The sequence below is a fragment of the Oryx dammah genome, unplaced genomic scaffold (genome assembly GCF_014754425.2).
Source record: "Oryx dammah isolate SB20612 unplaced genomic scaffold, SCBI_Odam_1.1 HiC_scaffold_3, whole genome shotgun sequence".
NCBI lineage: Eukaryota > Metazoa > Chordata > Mammalia > Artiodactyla > Bovidae > Oryx > Oryx dammah.
Window position 1 is genome coordinate 85,752,326 of NW_024070187.1, and position 17,917 is coordinate 85,770,242.

Genomic DNA, 17,917 nt, shown 5'->3' on the forward strand with positions numbered 1-17,917 from the left:
TGACATACATGCATGATTGATACTATGTATAAAATAGATATCTAATGAGACCCTATAAGTTAGTTCCCTAACCTATAGCTCAGGGAACTCTACTCAGTGCTCTGTAGTGAGCTAAGTGGGAAGAAAATCCAAAACAGAGGGACTGTGTGTATATGTATAGTTGTTTCATTTTGCTGTACAGTAGAAACAAACAACGCATTGTAGAGCAACTATGCTACTGCTGCTAAGTTGCTTCAGTCATGTCTGACTCTTTGGAACCCCATGGACTGTAGCCCGCCAGACTCCACTCTCCATGGGATTCTTCAGGCAAGAATACTGGAGTGGGTTGCCGTACCCTCCTCCAGGGGATCTTCTTGACCCAGGGATCAAACCCACATCTCATGTCTCCTAAACCAGCAGGTGGGTTCTTAGCCACTAGCACCACTTGGGAAGTGCAAAGCAGCTATTACGCCAATAAACTTTTTTTTAAAGGCCAAAGTGAAAACTGAAACATATCCAGTTGAAAGGCAACTCATAGTATTTTATTTGTCACCAAAATCCCAATTTAGAAAATTGTTAGTGTGATAAAGTGTAAACCAGAAGTGTGTTGGAGTAAGGAAAACTGAGTTTGAATTTTAGCTCTAGTTAGCAGTGTGATCTTGGACCAAGCTAATTTCCTAATCTCTTTGTTTCATAACCTGTGAGCTGGGTTAGTAATTGTACCTACTCTTAGAGGTTACTATAAGGATTAAATGAAATAGTATATGTAAAATTATTTGGCTCATAATAGACACTGAGTAAAATTTTGTTATTTTTCTCATTCCCATTATCCCACAAAAGATGCCCCAGCAGTTAAATCTTTTAGTTGTATTCTTTAAAAGCGATTCAAGCATTTAACTTCCCCTGAAATTTCCTAGGAAAAGACTGACGGAGGAGCCTGGTAGGCTGCAGTCCATGGGGTCCCTAAGAGTCGGGTATGACTGAGCGACTTCACTTTCGCTTTTCATTTTCATGCATTGGAGAAGGAAATGGCAACCCATTCTCTCCAGGAGAATCCCAGAGACGGTGGGCCCCCGTTTATGGGGTCGCACAGAGTCGGACACGACTGAAGTGACTTAGCAGCAGCAGCAGCAGCAGCAGGCTTCCACTGGAAGCTTACCAACAAACAAACAAAAACCAAGGAACTGTTGTAGATAAATATGAAACATTGTAGCAAAATTGTTAGAAAAAATGTTAAGAAGTTCAGTGCATCATAGTTAGATCATTTACTATCATTCCCCTGAATCTCAAGACTACAGAAGTGTTGTACACTATACAGAGTCGTAGAAAAAGGCTTTCAAGCCCCAGAGATGAGATGTTTAGTTCCTTTAAGAAGAAACTATCTATTCAAAAATGTAATGCTAGAATTCTGTAAATAGGGACCAGGAAGTAGACTTGACTCCCTTTTTTCCCCACTCCTTTTCTTCTTTCTTCTGCCTTTTTTTCCCTTCCCCTTCTGCCATCAACAAAATTCACTAAATCTCTAGTTCATTGCTTAAGAATTGTGCTACTTGCAATGAAGTAGAACACATGCCCCTCATGTGCGCATTGCTTTTTATAAAATTTACTTTTAAGATAGTGTTAATTACCTTTAGAATGAATAAGGTCAGAAATGCATTTGACCTAGACTTCAGAAATAAATTTCTACTGTAATACCTGTGTTCATTTACCTAATGTGTCAAGGGTGGCACTGACTATACACCTAAGGGCATGGTTAATGTTTTGGAAAGGGTCAAAATAAATTTTCTGAGCAGGTGTTGGTTTTGTATCTGGAGAGAAAAAAAGGCTTGTTAAATATGACAAGCAAATTAGATAGGCAAGAAAAATAGCCGCAAGGGGGACAGACGCGATACTTTTCTCTTAACAGAAGGGATATATTTTATTGATTCACTGTTGACTGTTCCAGGGAGAACATGCTTAATAATGGATGAATGATGAAGAGGAATAAAACCTCTCGCAGGCACCCAGTGCATTACTGTCTAGTATTTCTAAGTAAAATGTGGCCTTTTCCATGGCATGAAACTGTCAGACCAAGTGATGGTAGTAAGCATGGCTTCCATTGCTACACTTTGGTTTTATTTACAGCTTGAGGAGGTTTCCAAATGCTCTAAAACAGTTCTTTCTAGAGTGGAATTTATTACTATTTTTTTTGTGTATAATTTTTCTATTATCTTCGCAAATGCTATGCACCTATGTGTCATAACCATTAAAAAAGAACTGCTGGCTCACTGTCTCCTGTGGTCCCATATTACAGTCAGTGAAGGAAATGCAGGTTTGATCCCTGATTCAGGAAGATCCCCTGGGGAGGAAATGGCAGCCCACTCCAGTATTCTTGCCTGGAGAATCTCGTGGACAAGGGAGCCTGGTGGGCTGTAGTCCATGGGGTGGTAAAGAGTCCAACACGACTGAGCATTGGACAGAGGAGCCTGGAGGGATATAGTCCTTGGGGTAGCAAAGAGTCTGACACAGCTGAGCATGTGCACGTGCATATAAGTGCTTCATAAAGTGAAGTCGCTCAGTTATGTCCAACTCTTTGCGACCCCGTGGACTGCAGCCCACCAGGCTCCTCTGTCCATGGGATTCTCCAGGTAAGAGTACTAGAGTGGGGTGCCATTTCCTTCTCCAGGGGATCTTCCCGACCCAGGGATCGAACCTGGGTCTCCCGCATTGCAGGCAGATGTTTTAACCTCTGAGCCACCCATAGTTAGCCCATTAAAAGAAAATTAGGACATAAAAGGTAATCCTAACATCTTCCATGACCTGTGTCATATTATATGCAGTTTGACTTTTGTTATATGTTATTCCCTCTTTAGATAAAGTAGATTTAAATTATGGTCTGAGGGTTGAAGAGGAAGGGCAGAGCCTTCTGGTATAGTCTTGCTTAGGTTTGCATTTGCCATGCTACTTTACCAGCACAGCTGACAATTTGTTTTTCATGGTAACATGGTCTTTTGAGATAACCATGGACATTTGAAAGACCCATCATTTTAATTTCCTTTAACTGACCTAACATATTTCAGTAGCATCTGTATAACACTTGCAAGAATCAGAAAAGGAAAAGCAATGAATTTGGATAATCACCAGACCTGGCTAATTCTCTAGCTTTGAGTTTGTGTAAAATCCAGACTAGGAAAATGTATCCCAGAATAATGTCTTATGTATATTGCAGATGTAAAGATGGGTGGGGATGGAAGAGAAGTTTTCGTGAAAGTAGTGGCTAAATATATCCAGCTTAATACCAGATAGGAGTTCAGCTCCAGGGCAACATTATAAGTGAGTATGTGAATAGTGTTCATGGAATAAAGAGCGTCGTAACTTAAACTTGTCCATTGACCTTGAAAATCTCAAGCATGAGGCTCAGTTAACACAGGAAAACAAAGGATAATAACAAGAAATAGTGAATAAAAACTTTCTGTTAATTTTAAGACTTCAAGCTGGGATAATGACAGATAATTTCCCAAAAGTTACTCCTCCCAAAGTTTTCCTCCTTCACTTTGTCATCCTTGAAAATCCGTATTTGCCCTTTTATTGATCTGGACACTTAACCCATAAATATGTGAGTTATCAAGAGGCACTCATGTGCTCAAGTTTTTCAGAACCCATACAGGCATGCAGGCAAGAAACTTACTCAGTTTTATTCTGTACTTATTTTCCAGTTACTCTGTTACCTTGCAGGCAAGAAACTTACTCAGTTTTATTCTGTACTTATTTTCCAGTTACTCTGTTACCTTAAGATATTGCTTAAATAGAATGCAATACAGCATTAAAGTTTCATTATCATGGAGAATCTTGTTAAATTTTTTCTTATTCAGAGCAAGTTAATCAGTTCCCCCCTAAGAAGCTAGGCTGAAGATACAAATTCAGATTTGACTAACATTTACTAAGTGCCTTTCAAATGCAACATATTTTATTGATATATAGTTGATTTATAGTGTGGTAATTTCTACTGTACAGCAAAGTGATTCACACACACACACACACACACACATTCTTTTGCATCTTCCATTTTGGTTTATCACAGAATACTGAATACAGTTCCCTGTGCTGTGCAGGAGGAGCTTGTTGCTTATCTATTCTCTGTACAATAGTTTGTATCTTCTATCCCCAAACTCCCAGTCCTTCCCTCCTCCACTCTCCCCTCCCACTTGGTAACCACAAGTGTGTTCTCTGTGTCTGCGTTTGTTTCTGTTTTATAAATAATTTCATTTGTGTTATATTTTAGATGCCACATATAAGTGGTATCATATGGTATTTGCTTTCTTCTTCCTGATTTCCTTCACTTAGGGTTGATAATCTCTAGGTTCATTCATATTGCAGCAAATGGTATTATTTCATTCTTTTTATGGCTGAGTAGTATTCCATTGCACCGCATTTTCTTTATTCATCCATCAATGGACATTTAGGTTTTTCCATGTCTTGTAGATAATGGTGCAGTCAACACTGGGGTACATGTATCTTTTTGAATTATAGTTTTGTTTGGATATGTGTGCAGCTTCCCTGGTAGCTCAGTTGGTACAGGATCTGCCTGCAATGAGGGAGACCTGGGTTCAATCCCTGGGTCGGGAAGATCCCCTGGAGAAGGGAAAGGCTACTCACTCCAGTATTCTGGCCTGGAGAATACTATGGACTGTAAAGTCAATGGGGTTGCAAAGAGTTGGACAGGACTGAGTGACTTTCACTTCACTGGATATGGACACAGGAATGAGACTATAGTCATATGCCAACTCTATTTTTAGTTATTTGAGGAACCTCCAAATTGTTTTCCATAGTGTCTGTGCCAATTGACATTCCCACCAACAATGTAGGAAGGTTTTCCTCTCCATCATTTATTATTTGTAGACTTTTTAATGACTTCCCAGATGGCACTAATGGTGAAGAATCCTCCTGCCAGTGCAGAAGATGCCAGAGATGCAGGTTTGATCCCTGGGTTGGGAAGATCCCCTGGAGTAGGAAATGGCAACCCACTCCAGTATTTTTTAATAACAGCCATTCTGACCAGTGTGAGGTGGTACCTCATTGTAATTTTGATTTGCCTTTCTCTAATAATTAGCTGTGTTGAGCATCTTTTTATGTACCTGTTGGTCATCCGTGTGACAGACACATTTTTAAATGTCTGTTACTATCTATGTTCCTTTCTCCATTCCAGAGAATCAGTTAGCATTTGATACACAGAAAAGAGGATCAAGATGTGAAAGTCCAAGGAACGTAAAATGACCAACCTGTGTAAATTACCTGAGACCAAGTATGGGACACAGACTGTCCCAGTGATAACTGGCTCATTCTAAATTAGCCAGGTTCCTAGGGCAAAGTGTTCTTTGCTTCATAAGCCGTGGTGCTGAGCAAATAGTGAAGACACAGAATACAGTGTTTTGGCTTTTCTGTTTCACCTTTCCAGAATCCTAATTAAGGATATTACAGATTCTGTATGCACAGATCATTCTGCAGTTGGTTGCCAAAATATTTGCATTTTATGTGTCTGGATCCAAGTGGTGATCAAGTGCTCTTGTAGACCAAGTTCCCAATTGGAATTGATCATTTTCTCGCCTGTGAGCTTACAGAAATTTACTTTCAATCTTATTTATGGGCTCAACCATATTTTGCCAATATGTATTTGTAGAAGTGCTCGCTTATATATTTCAAAGTCTTCTCTTTTGAAGCAACTACTTATTGTAATAAATAGGAAGAGTATATTATTCTTACTATCGTTTTGATACTGGTCTTTTGGGATTTGGGGAGCCAGTGTGCATAGCTTGTCTTGGAGGAAAACCAAAAAGACAAAAGGTATTTAGATGAGCAAATTGACATATATCAAGAACTGGAGAGCAATTACTGAAAGTTCAGATTGGAACTCAATGGTCTTTATTATCTGTCATTTATTTCACACAAAAAAAGGAGCCTGGAATATCATCCTCCTTCCTCCTCACTCCTTGAGTTTAGGTAGAAAGTATGTTACAAAATGACCTGCACTCTCTTATGACAGGAAACTCACAAAATTGCATTAAAGAATCTAGCTTACAAAGGACAGCTTCACAAATACCAGCTAAATAGTCCCTTTGAGGTCACATATGCTATTTCTCTTCAGATGCTCAGACAGCTCAGACATTTCAGTTTATGGTAGAGAGAGCCATCTAATGTGGGTGAGTTGTAATTTCCCCACCTTGAATTCAGTGGCCAACATAAATCATTTTGATTCTGATAAATAGAAATGCTAGGTGGGGGAAAAAAAAGGTGAACAAGGTTTTGGCACCAGCTCTCCTTCTGGTTGACTGTGTAATCCTGGGCAAGAAACCTGGCATTAAAGCAGGTGTAAAAGTATACCTGCTGCATGTGTCTTCTGTGTTTTAAAATAAACAAATGGAATAATGTAAGAAAATGTACTTGAAGCTTTTTAAAACATAATAGTAATAGACTTCTCAGCTTTAATAATAATAATTTACTAACATCTTCGTTCTTTGGGCCAAGCATCCTCTATCCTATTTTGATTCTTTCTGTGACCTGTAATGAAACACTAAGAATGAGAAAACTGAGTCTGCAGGTGTGCTAGTTTTACTGATGAAGTAGGGAAGCCCTCCCTGGCAGCAGCTAGAATTAAGTTAAAAGTTTAACAATTCCAAAGCCTTCAAAGATCAGAATGGATTGAGGAAAAACTTGGACTGAAGCTAAGTATTTTATTCCCTTTTATTTGTTTTCCATATTTCAATTCTTTTGCCTTTGTCTGTTGTCATTCATTTGGAGTCACTATATGACCCCATTCTTAGCTTCTTTTATTGTTAGTAAACAAATATTTTTTCAGCTTTATTGAAGTGTGTGTGTGTGTGTGTGTCTGTGTGTGTGTGTGTGTTCAGTCGTGTCTGACTCTTTTGCGATCTCATGGACTGTAGCCCACCAGGCTCCTCTGTCCATGAAATTTTTCAGGCAAGAATAGTGGAGTGGGTTGCCATTTCTTACTGTAGGGGATCTTCCCAACCCAGGGATTGAACTTGTGTCTCTTGCGTCTCCTTCATTGGTGGGCAGATTCTTTACCACAAGCACCACCAGGGAAGCCTTTATTGAAGTATAACTGACAAAATTATATATAAAGTGTACAACTCAATGATCTCATTATGCATATACATTGTGAAGGGATTTCCATTAAGTTAATTAACATATCCATTACTTCACATATTTATATGTGTTTGGTGAGAACACTTAAGTTATCCTCTCTTTGGAAATTTCAGTCATGTAGTATTTATTGTATTATCAACTATAGTCATCATCTTATAATCAGATCCTCAGACCTTAGTTCTCTTACCACTGGAAATTTGTACCCTTTTACCAACTCTCCCTATTTCTCTCACCCCCAAGTCCTGGTAAACACCACTCTATTCTGTTTCTATGGGTTTGACTTCTTTTTTTTTTTTTTTAAGATTCCACATAGAAATGGTATCATGCAGTTTTGTCTTTCCATGTCTGACTTATGTTACTTAGCATCCATAATGTCCTACAGGTTCGTCCATGTTTTTGAAACTGGCAGGATTTGGTTTTTTTAAGGTTGAATAATCAACAAATATTTTTGAGCTCCTGTTAGTTAAGTGCCAGACTAGGCAGATTCTGGGAAAAAACAGTGCATAGGGCATGCCCCTTTTTACCTTCCTTCAGGGCTCTTATGTTCTAACTTTCAGCAGTCAAATAAACCTGTTTGTTTCCTCTAAAAAGTTTATATAAGTGAGACCTAAAACATGGCAAACTAAGAGGACAAGTTACAGATGTTGGGGCCTGGGTTGGGGGTGGGAATGATCTGGGACCAAACAGTAATTAGCAGTTTGGATATTGAATGAGGTTTGTGATCCTCAAAAACAAAAACTTGATGTGCTTTTTCATATTTCCATATATTAGAGATAGTCTCTGCATAATAATATATTTTCTAATACATAAAACTGTGTAATAGGAAAAGGGCTTATCTGATAAAGAAAAATCTTATAGAATAATTTTGAAATACTGTATTTTAATTTTGGCCTCATATATGGAAAAAAAACAATGAAATATTTCAAAGAGGAGTGTTGGTTTAATAAATAATTTACATTCTTCTACAGTTCAGTTCAGTTCAGTCACTCAGTCATGTCCAACTCTTTGTAACCCCAGAGACTGCAGCATACCAGCCTTCCCTGTCCATTACCAACTCCCAGAGCTTGCTCAAACTCATGTCCAAAAAGTCGGTAATGCCATATAACCATCTCATCCTCTGTTGTCCCCTTCTCCTCTTGCCTTCAATCTTGCCCAGCAACAGGGTCTTTTCCAGTGAGTCAGTTCTTTGCATTAGGTGGCTGAAGTATTGGAGCTTCAGGTTCAGCACCAGTCCTTCCAATGAATATTTAGGGTTGATTTCCTTTAGGATTGACTGGTTTCATCTCCTTGCAGTCTGAGGGACCCTCAGGAGTCTTCTCCAACACCACAGTTCAAAAGCATCAATTCTTTGGTGCTCAGCTTTCTTTATGGTCCAACTCTCACATCCATACATGACTACTGGAAAAACCATAGCTTTAACCTTTGTCAGCAAGAATGTTTCTGCTTTCTAATATGCTGTCTAGGTTTGTCATAGCTTTTCTTCCAAAGAGCAAGTGTCTTTTAATTTCATGGCTGCAGTCACTATCTGCAGTGATTTTGGAGCCCAAGAAGTTGTTAGGCAAGTGACATCTTATTAATTCCACAAATGATGTCAAACTATATGAAGATAACTTAAAATTAGATTAAATGTACATGCCCATTATAATAAATTATATATAATTTACTATTTATTCTTTTGTTTGCACATATTTTGCAGAGATATGCTGCCTCCTATGAATTCCACAGTTCCAAAATCAGATGATTCTTAACTAGTAAAGCTTCAATTTATAAGATTTAACTGTATGTGAAGCCATAATCAACCAATTTCCTCACTTATTAACAGTCATTTTTTTTCTACTAGGTAAAATATATTGAATGCGTTTTTGTAATAGAGGAGATTTTTTTTTTCTTTTGGAAACCTTAAACAAATTACAATACCATCTCCTTAAATATTTGTCATTCTTTCTTATCAAATTAGAACATAAAAGATGTGTCCAAATTTTTGGTTATTTTATCTAGGTGAAAGGTAAATACAGTTATAATAAAGAAAATTTTATTATGCCTTTATGTTTTTGTTGAAGACATTTTTTAAATGCCATTTCCTGCTTTTTAAAATTACTAATTATGAATATGGGTCACTTTAATCTTATTTTTATAGTGAAAAATGGTGTTTTTCTTACAGTTAATATCTCAGTGTCTAATGATACCACATTAGCTCCTGAAGATTTGCCAACCGTTTCGTCTTCTGACATGGTAAGTGACTTAATATTTTAAATCATTTGCATATTGTATATGCTAATTATAATATTCATTATATGATGTTTCCTACCATTCAGCAATCTTAGTCTGAACACATATTTAATAGTCAGTGATATTGTAGGGAAAGAAAAAACACTTTCTGCATTCTGATCAACTGTTTTTTTTCCTTTTTTCTTTCAAACTTCAGTATTTATTCCTATAACACAATTTTCAAATCTTCTCAGGAATTTGACTGCTATATCCATTAATTATCAGCTTGAAATATTTTCACAAGGGAAAGTGAGGTACATTGCGAAATGAGAGCATGGAATCCTCTCTTTGTTTCCAGTACGATTACAAATTCTTCTGATGACCAGACGGTCCTGTGTTCCCTGCACTGAGGGTGATTGTAGCAGGATGTTTCCCGTGTCACTTAGAAAGGACTGTGGCTCTGTCACGTGATATCCTTTCCCATGGCTTGTAACCAGGGCTCTTTAAGAGACTGCAACTAAGCTTTAAAAATGAGCTGATTTGCATGGAAGGTCACACACTGGAAGAAGACTTTTGTGTTGGAGAAAAAGGGGCAAGTGCTGTTTCAGACTTGCGATTGTGTTCCTTCTGCACTGGATATGGAATCTTACCAAGGAATATCAATCTCTCAGTTATAAAGACAGAAACCGTAATACTTTGTCTTGATAGAGTGCCCATCTCTCAGGAGACCAGAACACTTCTGTAGATATTACATAATCAGTGCCCACAACATCCCTTTCAAAGCTGACGCTTTGTATCTTTCCTGAATATCTCTCACTTGACCCTGTTTCTCTCGTTTTCACATTTCAGTGGCTCTCTTGACTTCTTTCCTTACTGTTTTCTCTGCCTTTCTCCAAACTTTGCCTCTTTGTTTCATCCATGTTTGAGAGCACGCATGTGTGCACAAGTGTGTGTGTGTGTGTGTGTGTGTGTGTGTGTGTGTGTGTATGAAAGAGATATGTATATGTCGTAAGGGCCACATAGAGAAAAAAATTCAGTTTTCAATCTTTCAGCCAGCTGACCTGGTGTCTAAAAGGATATAGCTTAAAACAGAGAAAAATACTCCCTTCTAGACTTTTAAGAAACATATTTAAAACCTAATTTAAAAATATATATGTAACTAATTAAGATGGTTAATTTGGAATAAAAATTAATAAAACATTTACTTCCAATGACTTGAAAAGAGAATGTTTCCTAACTTAATTCTTTTTGTAGCTAATCAAGTAAAACTTTGAAGTGAAAGTGTTAGTTGCTCAGTCCTGTTTGACTTTTTGTGACCCCACGGACTGTAGCTCGCCAGGCTCCTCTGTCCCTGGAATTGTCCAGGCAAGAATATAGGAGTGGGTTGCCATTTCCTTCTCTAGGGAGTTGTCCCGACCCAGGGATTGAAGCTGGATTTCCTGAATTATCAGCCAGTTCTGCACCATCTGAGCCACTAGGGAAGGCCTGAACTAATAAATCTTTAAGTCCTGTCTTTGGGCAAGTCCTAGAGAGACTCTGGTAATTGACATGTAATTATACTAAGATGTCACTGTAAGATTCATGGAAAACACATGGAAGTTATGGTTGACTTCTGATACGACTGTGACGTACACTCACACTAATGATAATAGTTTAGCTACCATTTATAAAGCATCTACAAGAGACCAGGTGTTTTATCCATATTATCATTATTGTAAACCTTCATGTGTATTGTGATCATTTACACAACCTACCAGGCATAATTATCTCCATTTTATAAATGAGAGTAACTGAAGCCCCAAAAGGTAAATAACCTTTTCTTGCTTTAGGTCACGTAGCCACAAGTTAGTAGAACAAAGACTGAACTGAAATTTGGGTGGTTCCATAACCTGTGGTATTGCTAGTACACCATGATGCTTCAATGTTTTCAAATTGGAATGTTTACTATTGTTTACTCTTTTCATCCCTATGATTGCTCTATACTCCAGGGCAATAGGCCCCTCATGTGCCTATCAATTACGTACCTTAATTAATATTTCCAGTTTCTATGTCCAGCTCCTCTAGAAAAAAAATTATGGCAAAATATGTAACGTGTGTGTGTATGTAATTATAAAGGACAACTTTTTTCTAGTCTTCATTTCTCCTTTTCTATCTGTATCAATCCCTTTATGTATACTTTGCATAAATACTACATACACATACATATACATATACATATGTGTGTATATATATATATATATATATGATCCAGAAATGAATGTTGGAAAGGTAATATGATTTATTATCATCAATTATAGCACCTACTTAGGGGCCAGGCTATTTACATTAATTGTCTATAATCCTCACAATACCTTTATTAGTTATGGTGTTACCTGTATTTTATAGATGAATCAGAGGCTTATAAAGCTTAGCTAACTTTTGAAAGGCCACATGACCAGTATACAGTAAAATCAGAATTTGAACTCAGGCTTTCAAAATCCACAATCTGCCTATTTCCATTCTTTAGGGAAGCAGAATAGCGTGTCATGTAGAAGGACTTAACACATACTGAGTTTTCATGCCAGACTGCCTGGTTGCAAATGCAAGACTCCACTAATTTAATCACAAGCTGTGGAACCTTCTCAGCTTCCCGTCTGTAAAATGATGATGAGAAGAGTATTTCCCTCAGAGACACTAGAAGAGCCAGATTAATAAATAGGCAGCCAGCAAAGTGGCTGGCACATTCTTGTCTCTCGGTCAATGTTCTGTGCTGTTTTTATTCTTTTCAGGTGTTCTTATAGGCCACTTGCCACCATCAATTTCTTCTCTCCACCAACCTAAGTGATGGTGGCAAGTGGCCTAGTGGCTTGACTTCACTTATCATTCCACTAGGCCACTTGCCACCATCACTAAGGTTGGTGGAGAGAAGAAATTGATAGCCACTGCTTCTGACCACTGTGTTTGGCCACCCTAGCTCGGCTAGCCTGAACCTTTCCTAGGACCTACAGTCAACAGGGCTTCATTTCCTTCTTTTCATTCAGCAATAATTAGGTCAGGAAAGAAGATGCTATAAAAGTGACGTGCAGCCCTTGGGCACAGTGAGACTCCCTCTCACAGGGTCCCAAGAACATCCTGTCAGAGCAAGGGAGGCCTTTGTTCTTTAGCTTCATTAGCATGAAGACACGGAGAAGGCAATGGCAACCCACTCCAGTACTCTTGCCTGGAAAATCCCATGGACGGAGGAGCCTGGTGGGCTGCAGTCCATGGGGTCGCTAAGAGTCAGACACGACTGAGCGACTTCACTTTGACTTTTCACTTTCCTGCATTGGAGAAGGAAATGGCAACCCACTCCAGTGTTCTTGCCTGGAGAATCCCAGGGACGGCGGAGCCTGGTGGGCTGCCGTCTATGGGGTCGCACAGAGTTGGACACAACTGAAGCGACTTAGCAGCAGCAACAGCAGCATGAATACAAGCTTTCTTCTTCCCAGTGGTGTGGGTATGTTTTCAGGGGAAAGAGCAGGAAAAACAGGGCATGAGAGCATTTAGACAGAGATGAGAACATTAGAATAACAACCCTTCAAGAATAAAAAGCCAGGTTCTCCACATTTCCTTTTATTGTTGGAATCATTATATCTTTGTTTAAATTAATTTTTATTGGAGTATAGTTGCTTTACAGTGTTGTGTGTTGGTTTCTACTGTACAGCAAAATGAATCAGCTGTATGTATACATATCTCTGCTCCCTTTGGGATTTCCTTCCCATTTAGGTCACCACAGTGCATTAAGTAAAGTTCCCTGTGCACTACAGAGATGCTCTACAGTAGGTTCTCATTCATCACCTATTTTATACATAGTATCAATAGTATATATATGTTAACTCCAGTCTCCCCATTCCTCTCACTCCTCATCCCCTGCTTTCTTCCTTAGTGTCCATACATTTGTTTTCTATATCTGTGTTTCTATCATTGTGTCTTTAAATTTTTCCCTCTTTGATCAGTTTTCCCATTATTTCTCACTTGGAATATCCCTTTAACCTGCAAACGAAATTCTTGCAAAGGTCTCTGTAAGTCTTTGAGACCAGCCACAATTTATCCACACTCTATCTGAACAGTAAGTGTTGAGATTGGCTGGTAATCGAGATTACCAGCTCTCAGAGGCAGAGAACAGATTTCAGAATCTACTGTCAGAAGCTTCTCTTATGAAGACATGATTGAATGGATCAGTTGATATTTGTTTTTCATGTTAGATTTATTTTTATAATTTTATTTTTTATTAAATTCAGTCATATGTTAAGATGCACAGTTCTTAATGTGCTCATTGCAATGAGTTTTGACAGTCTTATACCTCATGTAACTACCACCTGAAACAACATAGAGAGCATTTCCATCATCCCAGAAAGTCCTCTGAAATGCCCTATTTCTTGTTTTAGGACCCAGCTTTTTGAGCCTTGAGAGATCTTTGCCCAACTGCTCTGCTCACTCCACTCCTTTAGAGGGCAGATACCTTAGCCCTTTCAGAAGTGCCTGAAAGCCTCACAGGGATTTCTCTCTCCTGTCCTTTCCTGTCTTAGGAAAGTGTCTTTCTTGCATTTGATGGAGATTCTGTGTCTAAGTAGTTTTTCTCTCAGCTGTCTTGTCAAATCTCTAGCCTTTTATGAACTCTCTGTGCATTTGGCAAAGACAATTAGAAAGTTTGGTGGGTGGATGCAAGCTTGGTTGATGCCTAGGGAGGGCTTCACAGAATTCTAACTTGTCACCCAGTCTACAGAATCATTAAAAATTCATGAAAGATGTGGCTCATTTCTCCAGACCTCCAGTGCATTGATCTTCCACCTGCTACTCTGCCAGGGATGAGGCAGTCATGGACCTTTTCTCTCCTATGAAGATCTTGTAGCTTTTTGGCATTTAATTTACTTAGGATTTTTACATCCTTATCTTGTTGGTGGAATTTTTAAAACTATGATCTTATGAGAACTTCCTTGGTGGTTCACATTATAAAAGATCCACCTGCAATGCAAGAGACCTGGGTTTGATCCCTGGATCAGGAAGATCCCCTGAAGGAGGGAATGGCTACCCACTCCAGTTTTTAGCCTTGTGCTTTGGTTGTTAGGTTGGGACTACTAACAGTCTCGTGCAACTTTCTATATCTTAATCATAAGTAGGACAACCAATTACTTTTGATATTTCACAACAATATATGTAACTACAGTTGCAGCTTATATATGTCCCATAGGTCATAAAGTAAGATTGCAGATCACTGCAAATCTGGCTTACCCACCACAGGGAAAAAATCCTAAATGAGTACATTAACTACTTAGGCTTGAGACTTTTATTTATAGCATTACCCATAGCTATGTAAACACACACATATACTGTTTAAAGCCATGTATTTTACCAGTTGATACTCAAAGAGAACAATGTAGAATCTTTACTTTTTAAAAAAATTTTTAATATTTTACTTTATTTTACTTCCGATTATACAGAATCTTTAATTTTTATGTCTGAATTTTTGCTTATTGTATTGCCCAGTGACACATATTATGTCTACATGGAGATGCTGTTAATCATGGGCCTAGGAACTATTACAGTCTCATAAATTCCACTTGGCAGTCAGACATGGAAGCACAAATGCTTTGATTTGATGTACCTTCAGGGTGATTCTAGGAGTTAACATTCTTTTCATGGGAAATGGAATGTCATATTAATCTTCCTGTGCATAACATTTTTGTGATTTTATCTCATTAAGAAAGTCAAGTGCACAAACCATTCTGTCCTTAAATCTCCTTAAAGATTACATGTTCCTACTTTTAAAAATATTATGGAAAATTTCAAACATGCCCTAAAATAGAACAGTACAATAAATCCTCATATATACACATCACCTAGCTTCAATGACTGTCAAACATTTGCCCATTCTCGTTCGTATATCCCCCACTTTTGTCTTTGTGGAGGATGCTGTGGTATTTTAAAATTTAAAATTAATCCTTCAGTATACACTTTACTTTTAAAGTTTATGAATGTATCCATTCAATACAAATAGGGTCATTCTCTAGAAAATGAGATTCAGAAAAAAATAGGTTGAAATCTCTTTTCATGAGATTGAGCTCAGTTAAGACCCTCAGCAACTTAGTCCCATTTCCTTTGTATCTTTTCTCTCACTGCCCATTTACACAGACACTCAGCTCTGGCCCAGCTGGTCCATTCACTCTGAGTTCCTCCTCATGGTGAACATTTCATAAGTGGTGCCTAAAGAACTTACTAGATAAGTGAATGAAGCATCATATGTCCCCAGATCCACATCTTTGCTCACGGTGTCTATCTAATGGTGTACCTCTCTGTTTCTGCTAGTACAGAAGAAATATACACCCAAAGTTTGTCGCATTTATTCCCCTCTCCAGGGGCTTTCGTTACTCTCTCTGCATTCCTTTTTAGTTCTGTTGCCTTGCCATACTTCTGCCTACTGCCTTTTGCGTATGAGAGTTCCATAGAGATCGGTCATTTTTTCAAGGTGCAGTTTAACTTGTTTTCTCTGTGCTCAATGAAATTAGTTAGTCCCTCTTCTGATCTACTAATCTCTGTACTATTTGTTTAGACGCTTTCTTTTACTGCCTTGCATTATTAGTTAATATATCCGTGGACATATTTTATTTCTCCAATAATAAAATGTTGTTTTTATTCTTATTTATTGCTCCCTTAAAGCTTATCATAGTTATCCATGTAATAGGGGCCCAGGGCATTTTCTGTTTTCTTTTGGCTAAATTTTCCACTTTTTGTTTTGTTACTCAGAATAGCCTGTGTCTAAGAGAAGTTGCATCATCAGAGTTAGAAAAAAATAGAGTCCCAGCTACATTTGTATTTCAGAGAAATAATGAACATTTTTTTTTTAGTGTATGTCTTACATATTGCATGTATGTGTGTGTATAGTTGTGTGTGTGTGCTCAGTTGTGTCCAGCTCTTTCTGAACCCATGGACTGTAGCCCACCAGGCTCCTCTGTCCATGGAATTTTCCAGGCAGGAATGCTGGAGTGGATTTCCGTTTCCTACTCTAGGGTATCTTCCAGACCCAAGGATAGAACCCCTGTCTCTTTCGTCTCTTGCATTGGCAGGCAGATGCTTTACCACAAGCACCACCTTGGAAAGCCCCACATATTACATGGGAAATGCTAAAAATGTTATTCATTGTTTACTTGAAATTCACATATAACTGGAAATACTTTATTTTACCTGATAATCTAAATTGAAAGTTTATTTTACTTTAACTTTGTTCTCCAGATAGAAAGAGTAGCTATATTCATAGATGGCTGCTGCTACTGCTGCTAAGTCGCTCCAGTCGTGTCCGACTCTGTGCGACCCCATAGACAGCAGGCCACCAGGCTCCACCGTCCCTGGGATTCTCCAAGCAAGAATACTGGAATGGGTTGCCATTTCCTTCTCCAATGCAGGAAAGTGAAAAGTGAAAGTGAAGTCTCTCAGTTATGTCTGACTCTTAGCAACCTCATGGACTGTAGCCTACCAGGCTCCTCCGTCCATGGGATTTTCCAGGCAAGAGTAGTGGAGTGGAGTGCCATTGCCTTCTCCGATATTCATAGATAATTTTCCTTAAATACGTCAAATATTAGGACCTTGATGAGTGATTTCATTCATTCAGTTAACTAAGATTTCTTTTGGTGCTTGCTATATCCTAAACTGAATTCTGCCCCTGTCTTGGTCCATTCTTTCTTGTTTTTTTGTTGACACACAGTCCCTTCAGTCTGCAGACACTCTACTTTAGTCTTTTCTGGGTTTACCCATCTGTGGTTCAGAGAGGCCAGAACCTAGTCAATCTTCTTCTCTCTCTATCTTAATCTTTCATCTACCTCCATTCTTGTTTTTACCCATAACTGGGTTCTTTCTCCACAAACATCTTCATGTTCAAAGGAAATGGCAACAACCTCCAGTATTACGGTCTGGAAAATTCCGTGGACAGAGGAGCCTGGTGGGCTACAGTCCCTCGGGTTGCAAAGAGTTGGGCATGACTGAGCAACTGAGCATATATTTATTAGCTAGAGTTTAAGTACTATGGGAGTAGGAAACTGTTTGTTAAGGTGTAGATACCGAGGTTTATACACGCTACCTAAAGAGTTTATGCTGGAACTCTTAGTGAAGATGATATCGGAGGCTATATTTTCTGTACAATGACACAAAGAATCATTTGAGGCATGCAAAAAATGTGATACTAGCATTTTAAGGTGATATAAGCAAGAAACATGTCTGTCATTTCATGCACATCTGTATAGTTTTCATCTCTGTAAGAAAATCAATAAAGCTTCCTGTTGAGATTGTTTTAATGTTGCTCACCTCTTTGGGGAGCTGTAGCTATAATGAAGGATTCTGCTGATATTAAAGTGCAGAAATTATGGTAAATTTTTATTTTAAACCAAAGAAACCTGTTACCTGTTATGACCTCTAAACTTTAAAGGTATTGTGCTTAAAAATATCAATTTATAGAAATCTGAAAAACAAAATAAAACATGATTAATCACCTCTCAGAAACAAGAGTTTGATAAAAGAGTAATTTTGCAATTCAGCTGTTTATAAGTTGAAACTAATATTTCAGGGAAAAATCTAGAGT

General features: G+C 38.2%; 1 protein-coding gene across 3 annotated transcripts in view; it reads left to right on the forward strand.

Moving 5' to 3' along the window:
- Nucleotides 1-17,917, forward strand: part of SLC4A4 (solute carrier family 4 member 4) — a 366,663-nt gene that overhangs the window by 293,813 nt on the left and 54,933 nt on the right. For all 3 annotated transcript variants that reach the window (XM_040237036.1, XM_040237034.1, XM_040237035.1), the window contains exon 15: nt 9,284-9,354. In XM_040237036.1, the coding sequence (XP_040092970.1) occupies nt 9,284-9,354 (71 nt within the window). The remainder of the gene's footprint in view (nt 1-9,283; nt 9,355-17,917) is intronic.